Source organism: Filicampus tigris, chromosome 2, assembly GCF_054856515.1.
Source record: "Filicampus tigris isolate MCC_2025a chromosome 2, RoL_Ftig_1.0, whole genome shotgun sequence".
Taxonomy (NCBI): domain Eukaryota; kingdom Metazoa; phylum Chordata; class Actinopteri; order Syngnathiformes; family Syngnathidae; genus Filicampus; species Filicampus tigris.
The window spans coordinates 14,275,524-14,295,471 of record NC_141218.1 but is presented as its reverse complement, the minus strand read 5'-3'; the positions used below and the strand labels follow the sequence as shown (position 1 = coordinate 14,295,471).

The following is a 19,948-nucleotide window of genomic DNA, read 5'->3' as shown; positions in this document are numbered from 1 at the left end:
TTGCGTGTTGATTCAAACTGCAATGTGTTGTGGTTGTGGCGTGTGGCAAGTTAATCGCCATAAACAATACTGATTAACTTCGTTGGATAATGAAATTTAGTCATTGTTCAATTGTGTAAATATATCTTCAAGAATCCACAGTGATTCTATAAACGTTATATTTTTTGTTCAATCATTTATTTTGCAGAATTTGACCCGGAAGTGATTCGGGCTAAGGTCATTATCGGAGCGAATATTCACTAGCATTGCTAACAGAACCGAATTTTCAGCTAACTCGTAAACTTGCACTTTGGGTTTTATAAAAAGGTTTCAGTCCACATTTCGTCACATCCTTGAGAAACATTAACTTTCACAGAGGTTTGCTTGCTGCGTGCCCTTAGAATGACACGTTTGTGGCTCTGAACGTGATGACCGATTTATTTTTAGGGAGAAGGATCTGGTCGTTGTTTTCATAGCAGTGTCCTCTTGAGTTAAGATTTGACGTGTCAGACATGGAGACTCCGGTTATTGAAGACATGATCGACTTTCGCCGGTAAGTGACTGAAGGTATCGATCTTATGCAACGCTCGCTGCCACATTACGCCCCAAATATTTGTAATTGGCCAAAGTATCGGCACCTAATTACCTTTGCGGTGAGATCATCTTTGCTCAATAGAAACCAAATCTATTAACAAGATCAAATTTCAACGTGAGCTAATGCTTTGATACGAATTGTTATTATCCAACTTGTTGGAAGTATTACGCTTGCGAAACACTTGCACGTATTACTACGTGTCGAAAGTAAAGGCTGCTTAATGGTTGAAGTGACAGGACAACTCATTACGTAGTACTCGTTCTGTAAGAGTTCAAATAAATTAAATCAACAGTAGATGATTTCTGCTCAACTAAAGTCTTCTCAGCAATCCCGTTAGTGAACATTCTATGCCATTTCTCATTTCTCATGTTGTCTTCCTTGTTATTCCCATTTATTTTGCACAGGTTACCCAGAGACACACTTGTCTTCCTGCTGTTGGTGATTTACTTTCCAGTTGGTGTTTGTTTGATGTTATTACGGATTTTTATTGGTGTTCATGTATTTTTGGTCAGCTGTGCACTACCCGAAAGTTTTCTAAGAAGGTAGGTAACTATAAATGTACTTTCTCGCATGTTGGCACTGATTATCGGCTATTATACCCAAATTACATGTAACCACACCAAGTTGCTGTGAGATTATTAGCTGCTGTTTGTCTGCAATGTTTTGTTTTGTGTGCACTACACACCCCATGCAGTTAATGACCTGGATTTTTGCTGCCAAGCCAAAGGGCATGCATGATCTTGTCGAACAAAACTTTTAAATCTGTATCATTTATGTTTTTGAAAAGTCTCCTTTTCTTTTTTCTTTCCAAACAGATTCATTGTGAGGGTTATGTGCTCAGTCTTGGGAATGCATGTGAGGCAGCAAAATCCTCGATCCCGAGATAAAAATACCAAACTTTACATATGCAATCATGTGACAGAGTTCGACCACAACATAATCAACCTCCTGACCCCCTGCTGCACTGTAAGTCAGTCCGTCTTTCTTTGCATGTACTCGATATATTTACTGAATGTACAATGGAATCTTTGGCGTGGAACCTAATGCTCAAAAGTACTGTATCATTTCCTGTTTGATTAAGTTTTGTGCAACTGAGGCATGAATTTAATCAGTCAAATGAAAAACAATTAGTACAGCGGTAACAAAGTGTGCCTTTTTATGCCATGTGACAGTGTACTTTTATGCTGCAGTGACTAATCTCGAAACCCTGTAATTCTTAACTGTAAACCGAGGACTCCCTGCACTTTATTCACTGCTGAAAATGTATGAATTTTGAAAAACTGTTAATTGAGCAATTTGTGTCATTTGCTCATCAGCCCCAGTTTGAGGGCTCCACAGGTTTTGTTTGTTGGGCCAGAGGCTTCATGGAAGTACACTCTGCGCTTGGTAGGGGAGCGATTGGAGAGTCACTGCAGAGGTACTGCTCCACCGAAGGTGCCTCACCATTGCTGCTTCTGCCTGAAGAGGAAACCACAAATGGACGTGCTGGCCTGCTAAAGTTCAGGTCAGTGTAGCTACTTGAAGGCTCTTTGTCCTCAGATCTGATCAACGTGCGATGTGTAGGAATATTACCGTTCCTTCAAAATTGACACATAATATTGACACATGGGCCACAATTTGGAAATTTTCACAAAGGGGCGTACTCGCTTTTGTTGCAAGTGGTTTTGACATTATGGCTGTGTGTTGATGAACTTACATTGTTACACAAGCTGTATAATGACGACTTGCAATGTGTCATTTCCTTAGTGTTGTCCCATGAAAAGATGTAATAAAATAGTTACAAAAATGTGAGCTTGCCCGAGCACACTCACATTCACATTTATTGTGTTATACTTTACGGGGGCAACATGCACACTCTTAACTAATCCATCTGTATTTTTCCTTCTCAGTTCTTGGCCCTTTTCTCTGACAGACTCCATTCAACCTGTGGCCTTGAGGGTTGCAAGACCTCTGATTGCTTTGGTATAACATAATTTTTTGGGACATTTTATAGGGTTAAGTGTCCAGAAATATTACATAACCTCACCTCCCTAAAACAATGGCCTTGGTGATTTTCTTCAGTTTTTTTTTCCTGAAAACACAAAAAAAATAAAGAAATACTGAATATATTATATTAAGTAATAATTTCATTTCAGGGGTAGAATTGAATGGTCTGTTTAACTCAAGATGTAGCCAATTTTAGCAGCAAAATATCAAATGTCAAAATATGACTTGGCTATTATTTTAACTCAACTGAAATGTATTTTTAGATTTCCATTGTTTGTTAAAAAGTTACTGCTAAACTACTTTGTAATTCAACAAAATAATAATTGTTGTTGTTGTTGTCTGCAGAGCACACCTGAGACCAGTTGGTTGACAGAGCTGTTATGGACATTTTTTTCTCCATTTACAGTGTATCATGTAAGGTACTAAATATCTTGTATCATTATCTCTTGCATCTTGGTTAAATCGACAAAACGTGTACAGTACGTATTTTTCTTTATGCTGAATTTGATTCATTTGTGTAACGCTTTTCTACTTTCAAGGCACTCATTAAAGCACTCTGACACTTTCACCTTATTCACTCAGTCAAAATGATTACCGCTAGTTCAATATATTGTCATGATAGGTAAGTCACAAGTCATTCAGGCACCAAGAGCTACTTTTGCTTCTCTCTTGTTTTTTTTTTTTTTAAATACATTTTAAGCTTGTAAAGAGGGAAAGTGTCCCATACAACCCAATTGATCAACCAATTGATGTGTGTGTTTGGGGGGGGGGGCTAATTATTGTCCAAACGTCCTAACTTTTCCCCCTTCTGTCTTCAGTTGGTTGCCACCAGTTTCGCGAGAGGATGGAGAGTCCTCACAGGAGTTCGCCAACAAAGTCCAGGAGGTAAAATGAAGAAATTTGAAGAGAAATTTGCTAACTTGGAAATGCCACGTTTTTGCCATGCGTAGTCTAGCTAAGGTGTTTGTAAGTGCAGAAAGGGAATCGCTCACTGGTCTATGGTTGCACGCCAACTTAAGTGTGATTACTGTGGGGTTTTTGTCCTTGCAGTTGCTCGCCGGCGAACTTGGCTTGGTCTCAACAAAGATCACTAAATCTGACAAAGCTGAGCACATCAAAAGGAAACGACATGCTCTCCCACAAACATCTACAAGTAAGCAAATACATCAAATAAACGCCGACAAACTTCACCCACCGCACTGTGTTTGTATTTTGACGGATATATTTCTCACTTTAGGCTCAAGAGCTGGCTCTATTGGCCTGGGTTTCATGGTGCAGGGTTTGGGAACAGATGAGCATAGGATAACTCAAATGGCCCAGCAAGTGAAGGATGTATTGCCTCACATCCCCCTGAATGTCATCACAAAGGACTTGGGTATGACACAGTTGGCACACTTTGACTTCCGACATCCTCCTTGTGCTGTCCTCTGCAAAAATCAAATCTTGTTTCAAAAGTAATTGCAGATCCAACATCATATACCAGATTGGCAAAAGATAAGCATTCGGTTTTGTCCGGTTCGATATGTCAGTCTCCTGCAATAATTTGTCAGTAGAACACAAATGAACATGTCCTCCATCAAATTGTATGGCCACAAACTAAAATTGTACATTTTAGAATTGTTCATTAAAACAAAGTTAAGTTGTTGTTTCTCCAAACAAAAAGATTGAGAGATACACTGGAGTGTGAGAGCGACCATATTCCTAAACATTGTTGGCCTCCGACCGCCCCCCAAAAAAAAGAAAACATGCAGGAGGGATGCTAACGGAAGAGGTTTATTTAAAGACATTTAGCTGGCTAACTTACTATTCAAACCCGCTGTGGACACGCTTCAAACACACCACTTACTCACGTTTGCGAGCCCTGGGGTTGGTTTTGTCGTATTGTATAATTATTTGGGTCCAACAGACGACAAGTCTGCAAGCATTCAACAAGTTACTTATTTTCCACACTTCCCCTCCTTCACACTTCCTGGCCTTCAAAATAAAAGCATGCCAGCAAACCACTACACAGCAGTTTTGCTTTTCCGGAAGTAGGAAAGTGCATGATGTGCCTTACTTTAAGTGTGTAGGGGGTGGGGGGGAGAAAGCTATGAAAAAAAACATCTGTTTATTAAAGATGTTCACTTATCGAAGTTGGGCCTGGAACATAGCCCTCGTGATAAACAAGGGGTTTACTTTCAACCTAAACATTAGGAAGTGTGTAGCAATCAACAAAGTGGGCAGGTAACAGCGACCATGACAGCCAAGTTGTCCTGCGATTATAAAATGTCGAGTATGACCTCTGTTTCCTCGTCTTGTATGCTGTGAGTCTGAAAGTTGCCTTTTGATTATCTTACAGCAAAAACCAATTGTGTTAACGTCACCATAACAAACTTGCTGGAAAATGAGGAGGAATCTTCAGCGGAAGATACCGAGGCTTCGCCGTTTGGGGCTTCAGTGAACAGCACTTATTCCTCCAGTTCTGCTCACACTATAAAGGTTTTTATCTTGGATTCCATTCTAAAGTGTGACATTCGGAGAACAATTTGTGTTAGGAATTTCAATAAAGCTACTAGAGTTGTCTCATATTTTATTTTTTGTGAATAATTAATCTCTCAATGCAGTCTAATTCCATGTTGTTTTCTCCACAGCCTCCTGCAAAATCTTTTGGGAAATCACCTGCTGACAGGCATTTGTCCCTTCAAGAGAGGAAAGAAGCGCTGTATAATTTTGCAAGAAGGTTTGATGTTCTTGTCCTCCGCAATATTGTGTCATACGCATTATGTATTAGGACGAAAGAGAATTTTCAATTACAGTAGTTGCTTGAGAGATGCTCGTCAACATCCTGACGTCTGTGGAGCTGCCCTTGAGCAAGGCACTGAATCCACCCCTGAAACTCATCTCAGGCAGAGGCACTGTTACTCTGACTTCACACCTTTACGTGGCTGTTAGGCATTTGTGTGGTGTGCAACCAAAAATATGCAGCGGTGTCCTATACATTATCAAACGAGGGATTGTAATTAATACACAAAATATGAATTATAGTAGTAAATTTTAGTAGTAATATGCATTAGTTATTAAATTTTGGTTTAAGGAGCACTTAGCTGCTTATCAGTGGACACTTTTTTCATCTAACAGACATTTACCTATAAAGCAGCACTAATTGGAAAATACAAGCAGTGATCATTTCTTCCAGCTGAACCACAACATCACTTGAAGCAGCTGAATATAAGTATGTCAGTAACCATTTTAACCCATATTAAAGTGTGTGTGTTTTTTTTCCCCTACTTTTTTTTTCCAGACGTTATATAGAAAAATATGGATTGGATCAAGAAGATGGTCACTGAACACTTTGGGTCACGTCAGCGTTCCCAACAAGAAAGAATCATTCAATCTGTCTAAGATGATTTTTATATTCAATCAGCTGGTGGTGGTGTTGGAAAACCGACTTGCTAGACTGGTCAAGGAATGTTCTCACCATATACAATATAAGTTGGTGGAAGGGTGCATAATGCATGTGTTCAATTCTTCAGTCTTGCTGATGCATAATTTTGATAACACTTTGTATTATGATCCACTGACTGTGAATCATCTATTTATTTTTATAATGTCCAGAGTCATCGATTACAAATAAAGTTCAGTTTGACCTTGCCTTTGGTGGAATTATTTCACGACACTTGCACCAGCAACCAGACTATCCGGATGGCCCAACGCAGATCATCTGAATGTGAGGCAACGCCACGTGATATGCTTAGTTTTAATATTTTGTACAACAAACGGCTATTTTACAACAAGCTATTAAATATACTGCTTGGTTATATAATTATAGTCTGCATTTTGTCCTAAATGTGTGCCATTTAAACTTGGGATCAGTGTTAATTGTAATATCATACCAGAATAGAATTGCATAATCTGGCGTATTCAACACTTGTGTGTGCAAATAGAATAGTCTACATTTTAAAAGAAATTTATTTTCATATTAGGACAGAACTGCATCGTCAGTGAGGTGTTCAATTTCTGTACGTACACGTATAATTATATCGATAATGAAATACTGTAACGGGTTAACCGTATGTTGGCGTGTTTTGCTTTTGTTCCGAAATGTCCCATTGAACGTGAATGCATCTCGCAGTCAAACCGGAAATTGCGTTGTTGCCGTTCCTTCCCGTAGCAGTGTGATTGACAAGCTACCAAGTTAGCAATGTCGGGAATAGAGGATATTTCCAACGATCCTGTGACATTTAAAGAAGATAACGAGTTTAATGTAGAAGCGGGAGACCACGTCGACGATGACTTTGTCATTCATCGATATATGTTTTACAGGTATTGTGTTACACAAACGTAGTTGTGTCTTAACTACCTAATTGAACTAAATGAACCATCCATTGAGTCTACTTCTGAGTGTGAATGGAAAGCTGTTAAATTCGAGTCCAAGACTCATCTTGAAGCAGATTTTTTTTTTTAATTCATGTCATCTGTCAAGGTTCGTGTTGTGTGTTTCAGAGACAGAAAGGAGTGGGCTGACTTGGAGCCTGTTCCTCAAGATGATGGACCAAACCCCGTTGTCAAGATTGCTTATTCAGAAAAGTGTACGTTTGGTATAGATGACCCTTCCAGTAGCTGACATAGACACGCACTTTTGTTCTGTTATTTGAATGCCGTTTGCAGCATGGCACTGTGAAGTTACCAAACATTTACAGTGCAGCGAAAAAGTATGCTACGTATAAAAGTGTGCCCGCTTTCCTTCCTGTCCTATTTTTACACGTACTTATCACACTTAAATGTTTGGGATAATAAAGCCAATTTTATTAACTTTCAGAATACTGTACATGTAAAATATAGTTTCTAAATGAATTTTATTAATCAAATGAAAAACAATTTAAACCTATCACCGCCACTTTGTCTCCAGTGTGTGTCTAATATTTTAAGCCATTTGTGTTTTCCACAGTCGCTGATGTTTTTGACTATTTCCGTGCCCTGCTGAAGAATGATGAAAAGAGCGAACGAGCTTTTGCCTTGACTGCAGATGCTATTGAGCTGAATGCTGCAAATTACACAGTGTGGTGAGATCAGTTATGTTTTATTTAAAAATGATGGTATGGATGTGAATTGAAAGTGATTTCTTTTAAGGTAGCCTCAATTTTTAAAGAGCATTGTTTTTTGTAAGGCCATTACTTCACTTAATAGTTTCAGTTGTTATCTTTGGGGTGGCCATCTTTGGCTCCCTGTGATTTTTTTTTTCCAGAGGGTTGTACATTTCTTAACAGTAACACTTTCCAAAGGACATCGATTTGTAAATTACTGTAGGAATGATAATAATGGTGGTGTCTTTATGCGCGGATACGCAGGCACTACAGGCGAGTATTACTACAAGCGTTGTCAAAGGACCTGAGGGAAGAAATGAGGTACATTACAGCCATCATTGAAGATCAACCTAAAAACTACCAAGTCTGGTGAGTGCATGTAAAGAAGTGGCTGACGAATTAAGACTTCAATGGAACATTTGTTTTTACTAATTAATATATCAGTAATCAGTTGAAGTTACAGTGCTTAAAGATTCAGATGTTGTGGTTTTATGGTATTTCTGATACCGTTTATGTTAAAAGAGTGAACATATATCACTGTGTCCTCCAGGCATCACAGACGCATAGTGGTGGAGTGGTTGAATGATCCCTCAGAGGAGCTGGAGTTCATTGCAGACATCCTCAGCCAAGACGCAAAGAACTACCATGCCTGGCAGCACAGACAGTGGGTCATCCAGGTTGGTGGTGCAACTACTTGACAGAGGCTTATGTCCACAGTGCACGACTACCCCTGCCCGAAATATTGATGGCTTCATTTAGGACTTGATTTTAAAATTTCAATGTAGGGTAGTTTATGCCAAAATTGAATCAATACCAAGGCATTTACATAGGTAATTAAGAAATAACACTTCTTCATGTGAAATTTAATAAGACACGAGGAAACAAATGTAATGACATAGATTGCAGACCATGGCTTGGCTTGTGCTGAAAATAAAGGGGGGAAAAAAATACAAGAACAGCTGAACTTTATTTGAGTTCAATCAGAGGCACTTTAAACGGTGACAGTTGTGTGCTGACATTTAACGTGAGTTTGAATGTTATTGGTTTATTTTGAATTTATAACAGGGCGCTCACACTTGCACAACCAGATTGTCTCAGTTGACTGTTACTATTTCCCCTCGCGAATAGTGGTTGGTTTTTTTTTTTTTTTTTTTTTTTCAATTGAGTTATATCGATTATGGATCGCATTAATGTTGGAAATAGTTTTTTTTATTATTATTTATTTGTCGTGGTCTCACCTGGCATTTGAACTGGGGTGTGCAGACTTTTTAGTCTTTTTAGAGTCCTGTTTCCGATCCAATGAGCATGTAACCATGAAGTGTAAACCCAGCCTGAAGTACCAAAGTACTCCACTCTTGCTCTAACTTTTTATTCTTTGTACCGCTCATCAAACTATAAGGAGTACAAACTGTGGGACAACGAGCTGGAGTTTGTTGAGAATCTCTTGGATGAAGACGTGAGGAACAATTCTGCCTGGAACCAGAGACATTTTGTCATCACGCACACGACAGGCTTCTCGGATCAAGCCATACTTGGGAGAGAGATTGAGTAAGTCTGGCAGATTTTCAGGAAGCTTCTTCACGTCACATGTTTACTATTAACTGGGCTGCCTACCAACAATCATCACACGTGAATGATTGCATACTAAATTTGTTATTTACGCACCAGCATGTCCAACTGACTTTTATTTGTATTTTCATGTAAGATACTGTCTGACCCAGATCAGAAAGGCCCCCCACAATGAAAGCGTGTGGAACTATTTGAAAGGGTAAGACATTTTCCAGCAACTGTATATATTATGTATAAAAAAAGAAAACAACAACTCAAGACTGCTTCGTGAATCAAGATTTGAATCCATGTGACTGATTCACAATTTGTCTGAGTGTGCCTAAAGGAAATATTGTATTGTGTGCTGTAAATATAAATGGATAATTGATGCACATAATAGTTAAACCTCTATTTCTTACTGATACTTCCTACAACTATTTTTTTTCCTCACCCAGGATGCTTCAGGACAGAGGTTTGTCGTCTCAGCCCGGTCTGCTGGAGAAAGTCCTGGAGCTAAAGGAGACGCGTTGTTCCTCTTACCTTCTCGCGTTTCTCTTTGATTGTTACGAGGACGCTTTGGAGAGCAGCGGTCAAACAGGAAAATCAGAGGAAGAACGTGTGGAAACTTTAAAAAGAGCTCTGGAAGTAAGTGATTCAACTTGTCTAGTATTACTTTTCAGTTGCCGGACTTTTGGCTGTCTTTTACAGTGGTCGCTTGGAACTCGAAGCTTTCAGTGTTCAGAAATCAACCAATCACATTTTCTTCTCCACTTCCCCCCCGCCTCAGAATGTCCCCCGAAGTGGGTTTATCAGAGAAAATGTACTTACTATTCCCCAGTCCTCAGCAGAGCTCAATCGTGTACTTTTTTCTGAATATCAGTCTGTCGCTAATGTTCTTCCTGGAGAGAAGTTACAAAGTTTTAAAATTAAAATCCAACAGCCTCCTGGATTAGTTTGTGAGAACCACCACTGAATTCATTGAGTTGTTGCCAAAAATATCACTGCTGATCAGCAAAAAATGTTGTAAATGATTAAAAAAAAACTGAGACATTCTCTGTATTTGCTTTTCTCTTCCAAGATTTGTGAACTTTTAGCCGAGGAGAAGGATAGCATCCGCAAGGAGTATTGGCTGTTTTTGGGACGTTCATTAAAGAACAAATATGGATCGAGTGAGCCAGTTGACACTGAACCTCCAACCCCGACGGCCAAGCAGCAGGAGGTGAACTAGATGCAGAAGTCCCACTACACTCCCGCTTGTTTTTTTTTTTTTTTTTGTTGGTACTGTACTTTGCTATAACGTGTATTACATTTTTTTTTTTTTAAATATCTGCTACAGTTAGTCAACGAGGGCAAGGAATGAGAAATATGGCTCAGATACAAAGCAGATATGTTCAGCATATGTATCATTTATTTGTTCATTTGGCTGTTGGCACACTTCCAAGTATCTTTTAAAACACATTCAGTCTGTTCAAGTGACTTGTCATTTTAATCCTTCATCGTCTCACTCCTCTCCGTTCTTTGAAGGTTCAGTAATAATAAAGTAAGGCAGTTTTATCTGAACACTGTTCGACTTGGTCCTCTAAGTTGTGCTCAGTTGGCAAAAACAGCCCTAACAAACACACACATTAGCACTCAGCAACATGCCTCGCACACTGGGAGATCGTAAATCGATTCACATCACTTCATCCAGCTGTTTGCTTCATTACATGTGGCCTCCCTCTGGTTTTGAACCAAATACAGCAGACTGCGTGGTAGCTTCCTATTAGAATAGGACTCCTGGTTCTCAGCCCGTTTGTACACATGGTCAGCATTTACATAGTGTTACCAGATGGAGTGTTGGTGTGCCATAAATCAGTTTCTCATGACAAACAACAGAATTGCTGCTTACTTAAAAGTATTTGGTGTAAAATAAAGAAGTCAGAAAAAAAAAAATCGTCTTTGTGTCAGGAGGAAATGAAGCGTCAGTGTAAGCAAATGCTTACAGTGCTCCCTGGTGGTTGAGTCTAGAAGAGTTGCTCTATAATTGAAATGCTGTACAAATTAAAATAAACGAGTGTAGAAACCTAGAACACCTTACCTTTTGTGGGTGAGGTGAATGTATCAAAATAAAGGTGAATGAGACCATAGTGTGATTGTCCTTTTTTTTTTTTTTTTCCTTACGGCTAATTTTCTAAATCAAAATAACATCTTCAAAATCTTTGTAAAATCAAGCGTTCATTGGCAACGCCGATCAGAACATCTGCTTTTCTATGATGTTTGTGATTTATAGCCATGGTTTATAACTGGTAGCCATGCACATGCTCCCTCAACACTTTAGATGAGTCAATAACTTGAAAAACTAACAGACCCCCGTCTGGACTGACCAGTAGTATCGATTTATATGTATAAATGAATAAATTAAACACATTTTAATTTACACACACACACACATCATCAGTTTTTGCAGAATGTTGTAGTAGTTTAACCTTGATGAATGTACATTACACAACTTTGTAAAGTTTGGGAAATGAAGTATATAGAGAAGCTGGGGGCACAGAACATAACCCAGAGGTACTCCTATAAGAGCATTTGCAATTGGCTTTATGTTACAGTCTAGAGTTACAATTTTGTTCACGTCCGTACCATTTTGCAGTGCCATGGTGCCCTTGAGCAAGGCAAGAAAACACTGATGTGTGATGCGCGAGAGTATGTCATGTGCAGTCTATTTCCCTAAATAAAGTCGTAACGGTTATTATAATGAACCTGATCCCCATGCTCCTAGTCTGGCGTGTCCTATAATTAAATAGGTAGGGTTTTAAACTCGTACACTCCATCATCATCACTTGCACATCTGCTCTCACTTTACTAATGAGCCGCCCCAAAACTCTCTGATGATCATTATCATAACTATCATCGGCACCATCATCATTGTCTACCTATAGAGTTGCTCTGAAATGCACTGCGAAACATCATATTAGAAACTTTGTGAAAAACCATTAAGCACTGACATCTATTCATCCTCTTAAAGGCGTAGCTGAACAATTGCTGTGATGGCACTGGATGGGGAGAAATGCACTTTCGATATTAATCTTGTTTCTGCATCGTCTCCTTCCTCAGACTAGCCTGTCAACGCTCATAATTGGCTTCAATATTTCTCAGTATAATTGAATGAAATGGTAGTGATGTCAAGTGACCCAACACTGCCCAAGCCTGAAATCTTTTTGATTCAAGTCTCCTTGAATGAGTAAAAAAAAATGTCACCTCTATTTTACTTTACTTTGGTTTTGCGAGCAAGTTGGACCGAAGTTCTTTTACCTTTAGTCACTCACAAAGGGCCAAATCAGTAAAAGTTATCACCGGCTAATGATGTTGACTTGTGGTTAGCATAACCCCCAGTGTTGGTATGTGGGCCTTTAAGAGGCGTGGACGAGTGAGTGGCGAGTTAGTCTGAGCATCCGGACCCGAGTTAAGGCCGAGTTCAGCTTTTAGTGTGTATTCACATCTTATATTTGTGTCGATAAAAGTGCATCAATGACTTGTAGGTTACGGCACTGTTGTATGATTAAGACTTCAGATTGTGATGTGATTACTGTTTAAATAATTAAAATATTTCCCCACTATACAGAAACTAATCATTGAATGAGTCTGGCCTTCATCTTGTTGTCAATAGGGCTGGGACATGCAGGTCTTCCTACGTCCCAATGTTATGTGCTGGCGTCGTCAGTGATGCAACCAAAGACAATTATGCTTGTTGTTCTTAAATCCTGAAATCAACATAATGTAGCCCCGGTGCACAGAATGACCTTCAAAAGAAGATTTGAGTTCATCCAATGGATTTACAGAGGCGAAGTCCCGGTCATAACGACGCGAGTGACTTTCCTCGTCACGGCCTGTTGCCGCTTTGTGAACCATGCAGCACAATCATCCGTCTTATGAGTGTGAATGGGCCTCATACTGACATACTGTAGAAGACATACGGTTTGCTGTACTCATCCAATTTATCACACGATTGAGTACAGCCGTTTTCTCGAAATTAAAATAATCGCTCTCTGCAGGTGACTGTTCGTTCTTTTACTGAAGCTATTTTCAGAGTCTTGTCAGTTCCAAGTTTATTTGAAGAGCTCTTAACCACGATGACATGGAACAACAAAAACACACACGGAAAGAAATCCAGTACAGTAGAACCGCTACGGTTAAACGCCAACTTTCAGAAGATACTGTACGACAGTAAGATGCAAAGACATGCCTTGCACGATTCATATTTAATATTTAATAAGGCACAAAAATGAAGCACTGTAACAATAAAAACAATTAAAAAAAAAACCACTGGCACCTGCTCGACGGCACGGTGGTCGACTAGTTAGCCCGTCCGCCTCACAGTTCAGAGGTCGTGGGTTCGATCCCGGCTCCGGCCTCCCTGTGTGGAGTTTGCATGTTCTCCCCGCGTCTGCGTGTGTTTTCTCCGGGTACTCTATGTGAAGCCACTGCTAGCTAATTTAACATAAGAGAGCAGTTACGTTATGTAAACCGATATATTTTCAACTAGGCCAGATAAAAGAATTGCTTGACTAATAAATGTAACTCTTGATGGTTGAGAAGGCCCTAATAGACTCAAATATCTGTCTACAAGAATTAAAAAAACACATTTTCCATAATATGACCCCTTTAAGGCTGGGAACTAATGGGATTAAATAGGATACATTACCAGCTGTGCAATCTGTCTTGGCAGGGTGTCCCCAGCCTCTAAGTGGGATAGGCCCCTACTCTGGATTGATTTGAAAAAAAAAACAAAAACTTTTATCTGTAACTTCCAGTGGAAAACACACCCACAGTTTTTTACTGACACGCATATTAAGACTTAAGGCTGCAGCATCATCTCTTTCTCGCAGCAATGTGATGACTCATACACACATCTCTCTGCATTGATCTGGACTAAGTCGAAATCCTCCTGCCAATAACCTATCTCGTAATAACACGAGAATCCTCCCCACTTACATCTGTTCCACAGAGCGACGCTTTCTCCTACACACGCAAATGGTTTTAATAAGGCCAATGATGGATAATTTGGATGGGTAGAAGTCGAGTGGGCCAAGTTTTGATTCAGGCAATGCACTCCAGCTCCGCGGACAGTGCTTTTGTAGCTGCACTCCGAAAATCCATCTGACAAAGAACTTAGACCGTTATGGACGTATAACGCACAAGTGCAGGAACAAAAACACATTTCATGTCTTATACACTTTACAACTAGGTTACCACCAGTAGCATAAAACAGCGTCAAGCCTCTTTTTGAAAGATTCGTTCACTATGCCACATGCCGCTTGTTGGGAAGTGAACTAAGTTGAGTTCACTGCCACTGACTTTCTCCATTTTAATATTTGATGCATATACTTATTTGACACATTGACCCACTTTCATTGACTGAGAAAAATATAATTACAGTGGTACCTCTACTTACGAAATTAATTGGTTCTGGAAGAAATTTCTTAAGTAGAAAATGTTGTAAGTAGAGACGCGTTTTCCATGTAAATGCCCTAATCCGTTCCAAGCCCCCCCAATATTCAGACATAAATGTTTTATAACGCATAAAAATGCATCAAAACATGTTACAAATACATGTTACAATTAGATTATTGCACAATAAATGAGAGTTGTGCATAATGTAAAAAAAACAAAGAATAGAGTAAAGAATAAAAGTGATGGTCGTTTACCTTTTAATTGCTGTCCTCATCGCTTTTTGCCCTCTTTGGTTCATGTTGTCTCTCAGAAGTGTTTTTTGCCTGGCGTTTTGTAAAGAACTGATTTAATAACGTGGCGACTGTCGATACATTACGGTCATATTCTTTGGCGAGATCAACCAAACGCATCCCCTTTTCATACTTTTCTATTATCTCTTGCTTTGTTTGTATGGACAAAAAAACGATTTTCTCCTTTTTTTCCTTTTCCTCATTTCTTATTCACGTAAAACTATCGGAACACCCCATGGCCCGAGGGGCGAATGACGAGGTCGCTGCATAGACATATCTATCGCATACAGTATCTATCTATCTACCTGTCTATCTGCACACATAGACACATACGGTAGAGGTCCCTCTTAGCCAATGGGATGCCAGGAAGATGCTAGGCTAGCCAATGGCAGAGCAGCTATGAGTATGTTGCGTTCAGGAATCTCCGGAGCTGCGAGTGGCAGCCCAGACTGTATTTTTACCTTTCGTATCTTGAAATTCCTTTCGTAACAAGAGGCAATATTTTCCTGTTGAGGAGTTTCGTAACTTGAAAATTTCGTATGAAGAGACGTTCGTAAGTAGAGGTACCACTGTATCATTATATATTATTATCAAGTGAAACAATGAGATATATTTTTCATGCTGAATGCAATACTGGCACCAGAGAGCTTTTAATTACGTATTGTATGTGTGTTATACAGTTGCGAACTTCATAGTGTCATGCTTATTAACAGATTATTTTGTACTTAAATTCATTTTGAAGACTAAATCTCAGGGGCGTTGTCAGTTTTATTTTCTACTTTGATTAATTTATTACATATGAATCTTAAATGTATAGTAAATTGTTTTAAGTTAGCATTTTAGAGGAAGCTAGTAGGTTAGGGGCGGGGCTTTTATTTTGGTGTTAAATTGTTTATTGCAGAATGACTGTACTTTTGTCAGAACTAACGAAAGGTCTTCAAAATTATCTGTCATTGCTTTATTCAAAAATGTAATTATTAAAAGTATTAGGGTATCGCTTACTTGGTATCTGTATCTGTGAGTACTCAACAGTTAACTACTCGTACTGGTATCGGTATGGAAAATAAGTGGTGTCGAACATCCCTAGTAAATGATGGTAATAATATAATAAGTAATCTAATCATATACAGTAGTAATATTTATGAATTAAGGGACCTGTTCAGCAACAGGTGGATTTTTTTCCCCCGAGATGCCATAGAATATATAAATTACACCCCCGCTATAAATTACAACGCATGATAAAATCCGTATTGCGCAAGCTTTAATGGGACAAATGTAAAAGCCAAAAAATGAAAATATCCCCAAGACTTCCATGTGCTAGAAAAGAAAAAGTAGCCTTTTTTTAATCGGCGTCACAAATACATTACATACATAAAGACATATCACACCGACCTATACCTACCATGACAATTCAAGTGAGTACAAATACAATATGTGAATTTTATAACATCGTACATTAAATCTTTGGTAAATAAAATATAGGGGTCTTAAAAACGCCCGGCCTTTGCCTTCTATTTATCGCCAGTTCGCCACACAAACAAGATCTTAACTGAGACATTATAACACCAGACCGTGTAAATAATGTGGAGTCCACAGGACCTGTGGCATATAGGTTTACAAAATGGATACACGCACACACTCAAACGCGCATACTCACGCGCGCACACACCGCACCCCCGCAGCCAGACGGCTCTCTGATGAGAAAGCAAAGGGTCCTAACTTTGCGGGGCTAAACGCAATCTCTCCGATGGATTATCGACGGGGCGGTAGGTGCAAAACAGGGCATGCCTTCCTGGCATGAAGTAACATTTCAACCGTTCCCGTAAAGCGTGTGGAATGCAGAGAGACGTCACAGCGGCGCGGACCGCCGCCTCCGAACCGGCCGAGGAGAAGAACCGGCCGACGATGACCGCCGGCGACCGGGGCGCTCCCGGGCCAGACGGAGGATGAAGACGACTGCCAGCGGAGAGGGATCGAGAGCGGCAGCAGAGGTGGAATATAATGAAGTTGAGTGGGAAAGGACTGTGCGCCGTCCTGTCCAGCACCCTCCTCTTCGCGTGCGCCCTCAGCGAACTCGTGCTCGGATTAAGATGCGTCTCGCTGGGTTCCAGCGTCAGAGAACACTTTCACCTCGGCGCCGCGGCCGGAGCGTTCTACTCCGGGTTGCTCCTCGGAAGCGGCCAGGTCCTCCTGGGCGTCGCGCTGCTCTGCTGCACCGGGAAGCCGCGCAGCCGGAATTTGGTCCTCCTGGGGGTTGTGGTCTTCCTGCTGGGGGTCCTCACCGCCTTCTCCGGAGCCGTGGTGGACGGGGACACCGCTTCCCTGGTGGAGAGGAAGTACTCTCACTACTGTGTCCACTCGGGCCAGGTGAGCCGCGCCTGTGAGGAGCTGCGGGAGTACCAGAGGAGTTTGGTCATCTCCACGGTGCTCAGCACGCTCGAGTGCCTCCTGGGGCTCGTCAACCTGGTGCTCATCCAAAGGTACAAAGCGGCCGAGTTCTCCAGGAGTAGGCAGGTTCAGAGGCACAGCTCTGGGCCCATCATCTTCAGCGAAGAGCGGGACTGCTCCTCGGCGGACTTCCAGCCGGTGTCGTACATTAATTTAGCCGTTTTGAACGTGTTGGACGAGAGTGGCGCGGAAGCCCAGCGCGGGGGGCACCCGTCCATCGAGCTGCCGGGATACTCCCCCGCAGACCCGGAGCTCAACCACTGCTTCCCCTTTTCCTACCCGCTCCCCAGTGAACTGCCGCCGGCTTATGAGGACATCTTCCCCGCCGAGGCACGCAACACATAGCCGACCGCTGTGGGACGATCACCGAAACCCGAAAGTGACATTTTCTTCTAGCTGCCTGCCACACTTTGCATTAATATCACCGTCACACTATTGAGGGGCAACAGGCTGAAATAAGGCAGTGCAGGCACATTACAGTATAAGGCCAGCCGCTTGCAGTAAAACTCAAGTTTGTGTTGGAATATTTGCTGTTCAGATTTATACTTGTGAATAAAAATTCTATTTAACCTCACATCTTGCACACTGAGCTTTACCAAACACATTCTTGGGATTTTTGTTGTTGTTAATTTCTTGAGATTTAGCCGTGGCCAAATCGTCTTCTTCATTGTTCTGCAGCGGTGGCATTTAAGAAGATGTAGAGAATCTTTGCAAAAAGGACTGGTAAGGGAAAAAGTACGGATTCAACTCCGTAACTTAAAAGTACACAAGTAACAAATGAGATTTTTTTTTAAATTGCATACAATACCCATATTCATTACTTTGTACAATGAAAATGTTGTTGTTTAAAGGGAAACCAAGCCCAAGATGTCAAAACCTTGTTTTATTTTAAGTGTGCATATTGTTGGTGTCAGGAAGTATCCTTGTACCCCCAAAACCATTCGTTTTCAGGAGAAAATTGCTATTTTATACTGCTGGCACCAACACTGTCCTGAAATCATGTTCAATCACGAGTTTAATAATCTTAAATCAGGGGCGGAGCCAGAACGTAGCTAATGGGTGGGCCTGGAGAAATCAGTGTGGGCCTGAATATTTCTCTCACCGAGCACAATCCTCCTGTCCCGACACGTCATATATTCAAATAAAACGACAAACTGAATAATATGGAGTTCGGATATTCCTTAGACAACCACTATTATGCCATTTTTAATAATCAATAACATGAAAAAAACACAACAAAACATTAATTCAAAAATAATTCCATAATAATTTACTGACCATTTAAAAGTATTTTTTTTTTCATCTGCCTGTCTGTCTGTCCATATGGGTGGGCCTGTGCCCACCCAGGCACACCCATGGCTGCTCCCCTGGCTTAAACAAAAAATAAATGAATTACGCTTTTCTTCATTAGCTAGAACTGAGGCCTTTGTCAAGGTGGACTTATGAACATTTCCCAATACCAGTCAATGTTAGCACAACAACATCAGGCTTCTGCCCAACAACAAAAAACAAAAAAACGCCTAATAGACGCCTGAGCATCTGAACTTTCTTTAATTACATCACAAAAACAGGGGTATGTAGACTTTCCGTAACTACTGTATAAGTTCAACACAAAGGCTTGTTATGTTTTCACAAGTCCTCATATTAAGAATTCTTTTGGTGCTTTGACAGGGAATTTAAAGAAGTCGTTAGTTGGCACGGAGGCATAATACTCGTCCTTTGTGCTCCTAAGTGTGCAATGATGCGCTCCCTATTTGGCAATTCGCCTGACAGATGAATGCTGGATACAACAAAGAAAAGAAAGAAACATCTGTTCTTCTTATTATAAAAAAATACAGTTCCACCTCAGGAATTGTCTTAACAACTCATCAGATGAGAAAAGGGCTCCTTGGGGAGATAATCCAAGGGAAGCACGCCGGAAGATGCTGATAATGTCGAAAAGACAGTGTGTGTTTAGGCCCTTTCGCAACAAATGACTCACAAATGAGCAGCTGTCAGCAGGAACTTTTCACTTGGGATGTCTGTGTTCACTTTTTGTCTATTGATCCATCATTGAAGATGGGAGGGTTGCGTAAAAAATCTCAAAAGATTCTCAGATGCTAACCCTAACCCTAATTGTGATGGAATCTACCAGGAAGAAAACGTCAAAGTGACGGAAAAGATGGAGTTCAGTATAACGATGGCAAAAATGATAGGCGGTAATCCCCCCCCCCCATCGGGCGTGTAGGCATAAAAAGCAGGATTAATGAGGATTTCACATTCAGTCAACTTCAGCAAAAACATAAGCTGATCTTGAAATACTTCATTTTACTCTTCTTCTTTCAAATTTAGACAGTCTCAGACTAGTGTGCTACCATCTATTGGTCAACAGTGGAATTACACCCAATATTCATTAAAGCCATTATTATCTATTGTTTTAAAAAAAAATCCCCGAAATAGCGCGGACTTCAAAACTGAAACCTGCGGTGGAGAGAGGTTTACTGTGTTATTTATTTTTCTTGTAGTATGTCTGTATGAATGTTCTGAACTCCTGTTTCTAGTGTCCGAATGAGCAGATTAAAGCAGAATGGAGAAGTTGACCCATAATGCAGGCTTCCTCAACCCAC

The 19,948-nt window shown here is 40.4% G+C and overlaps 3 protein-coding genes across 3 annotated transcripts; all 3 read left to right on the top strand.

Annotated features, from left to right (window-relative positions):
• Nucleotides 1-180: 180 nt before the first annotated feature.
• Nucleotides 181-6,190, top strand: aup1 (AUP1 lipid droplet regulating VLDL assembly factor). The gene is made up of 12 exons (XM_086018191.1): nt 181-532; nt 979-1,116; nt 1,390-1,540; nt 1,891-2,078; nt 2,464-2,536; nt 2,906-2,979; nt 3,379-3,445; nt 3,611-3,713; nt 3,798-3,935; nt 4,899-5,038; nt 5,191-5,279; nt 5,841-6,190. The coding sequence occupies exons 1-12, from the start codon at nt 492-494 to the stop codon at nt 5,884-5,886; spliced, it is 1,248 nt and encodes a 415-aa protein (XP_085874317.1). The 5' UTR covers nt 181-491; the 3' UTR covers nt 5,887-6,190.
• Nucleotides 6,191-6,622: 432 nt separating this feature from the next.
• Nucleotides 6,623-11,297, top strand: fnta (farnesyltransferase, CAAX box, subunit alpha). Its single transcript, XM_086024595.1, has 9 exons — nt 6,623-6,862; nt 7,043-7,128; nt 7,488-7,602; nt 7,888-7,992; nt 8,174-8,300; nt 9,023-9,171; nt 9,329-9,391; nt 9,627-9,816; nt 10,250-11,297. Exons 1-9 carry the CDS (start codon nt 6,741-6,743, stop codon nt 10,397-10,399), a joined length of 1,107 nt encoding a protein of 368 aa, XP_085880721.1. The 5' UTR covers nt 6,623-6,740; the 3' UTR covers nt 10,400-11,297.
• A 5,336-nt stretch (nt 11,298-16,633) lies between these two features.
• tmem271 (transmembrane protein 271) lies at nt 16,634-18,259 on the top strand. Its single transcript, XM_086023459.1, has one exon. It carries the CDS (start codon nt 16,896-16,898, stop codon nt 17,685-17,687), a length of 792 nt encoding a protein of 263 aa, XP_085879585.1. The 5' UTR covers nt 16,634-16,895; the 3' UTR covers nt 17,688-18,259.
• Nucleotides 18,260-19,948: the final 1,689 nt, after the last annotated feature.

Bases quoted from the DNA above. Each gene is read 5' to 3' on its own strand.
- aup1 (XM_086018191.1), top strand. From the start codon at position 492: ATGGAGACTCCGGTTATTGAAGACATGATCGACTTTCGCCG. The intron at 533-978 runs GTAAGTGACTGA...TATTTTGCACAG, and splicing joins GACATGATCGACTTTCGCCG to GTTACCCAGAGACACACTTG. The intron at 2,079-2,463 runs GTCAGTGTAGCT...TTTCCTTCTCAG, and splicing joins GCTGGCCTGCTAAAGTTCAG to TTCTTGGCCCTTTTCTCTGA.
- fnta (XM_086024595.1), top strand. From the start codon at position 6,741: ATGTCGGGAATAGAGGATATTTCCAACGATCCTGTGACATTTAAAGAA. The intron at 6,863-7,042 runs GTATTGTGTTAC...TGTGTGTTTCAG, and splicing joins CATCGATATATGTTTTACAG to AGACAGAAAGGAGTGGGCTG. The intron at 7,993-8,173 runs GTGAGTGCATGT...TGTGTCCTCCAG, and splicing joins CCTAAAAACTACCAAGTCTG to GCATCACAGACGCATAGTGG.
- tmem271 (XM_086023459.1), top strand. From the start codon at position 16,896: ATGAAGTTGAGTGGGAAAGGACTGTGCGCCGTCCTGTCCAGCACCCTC.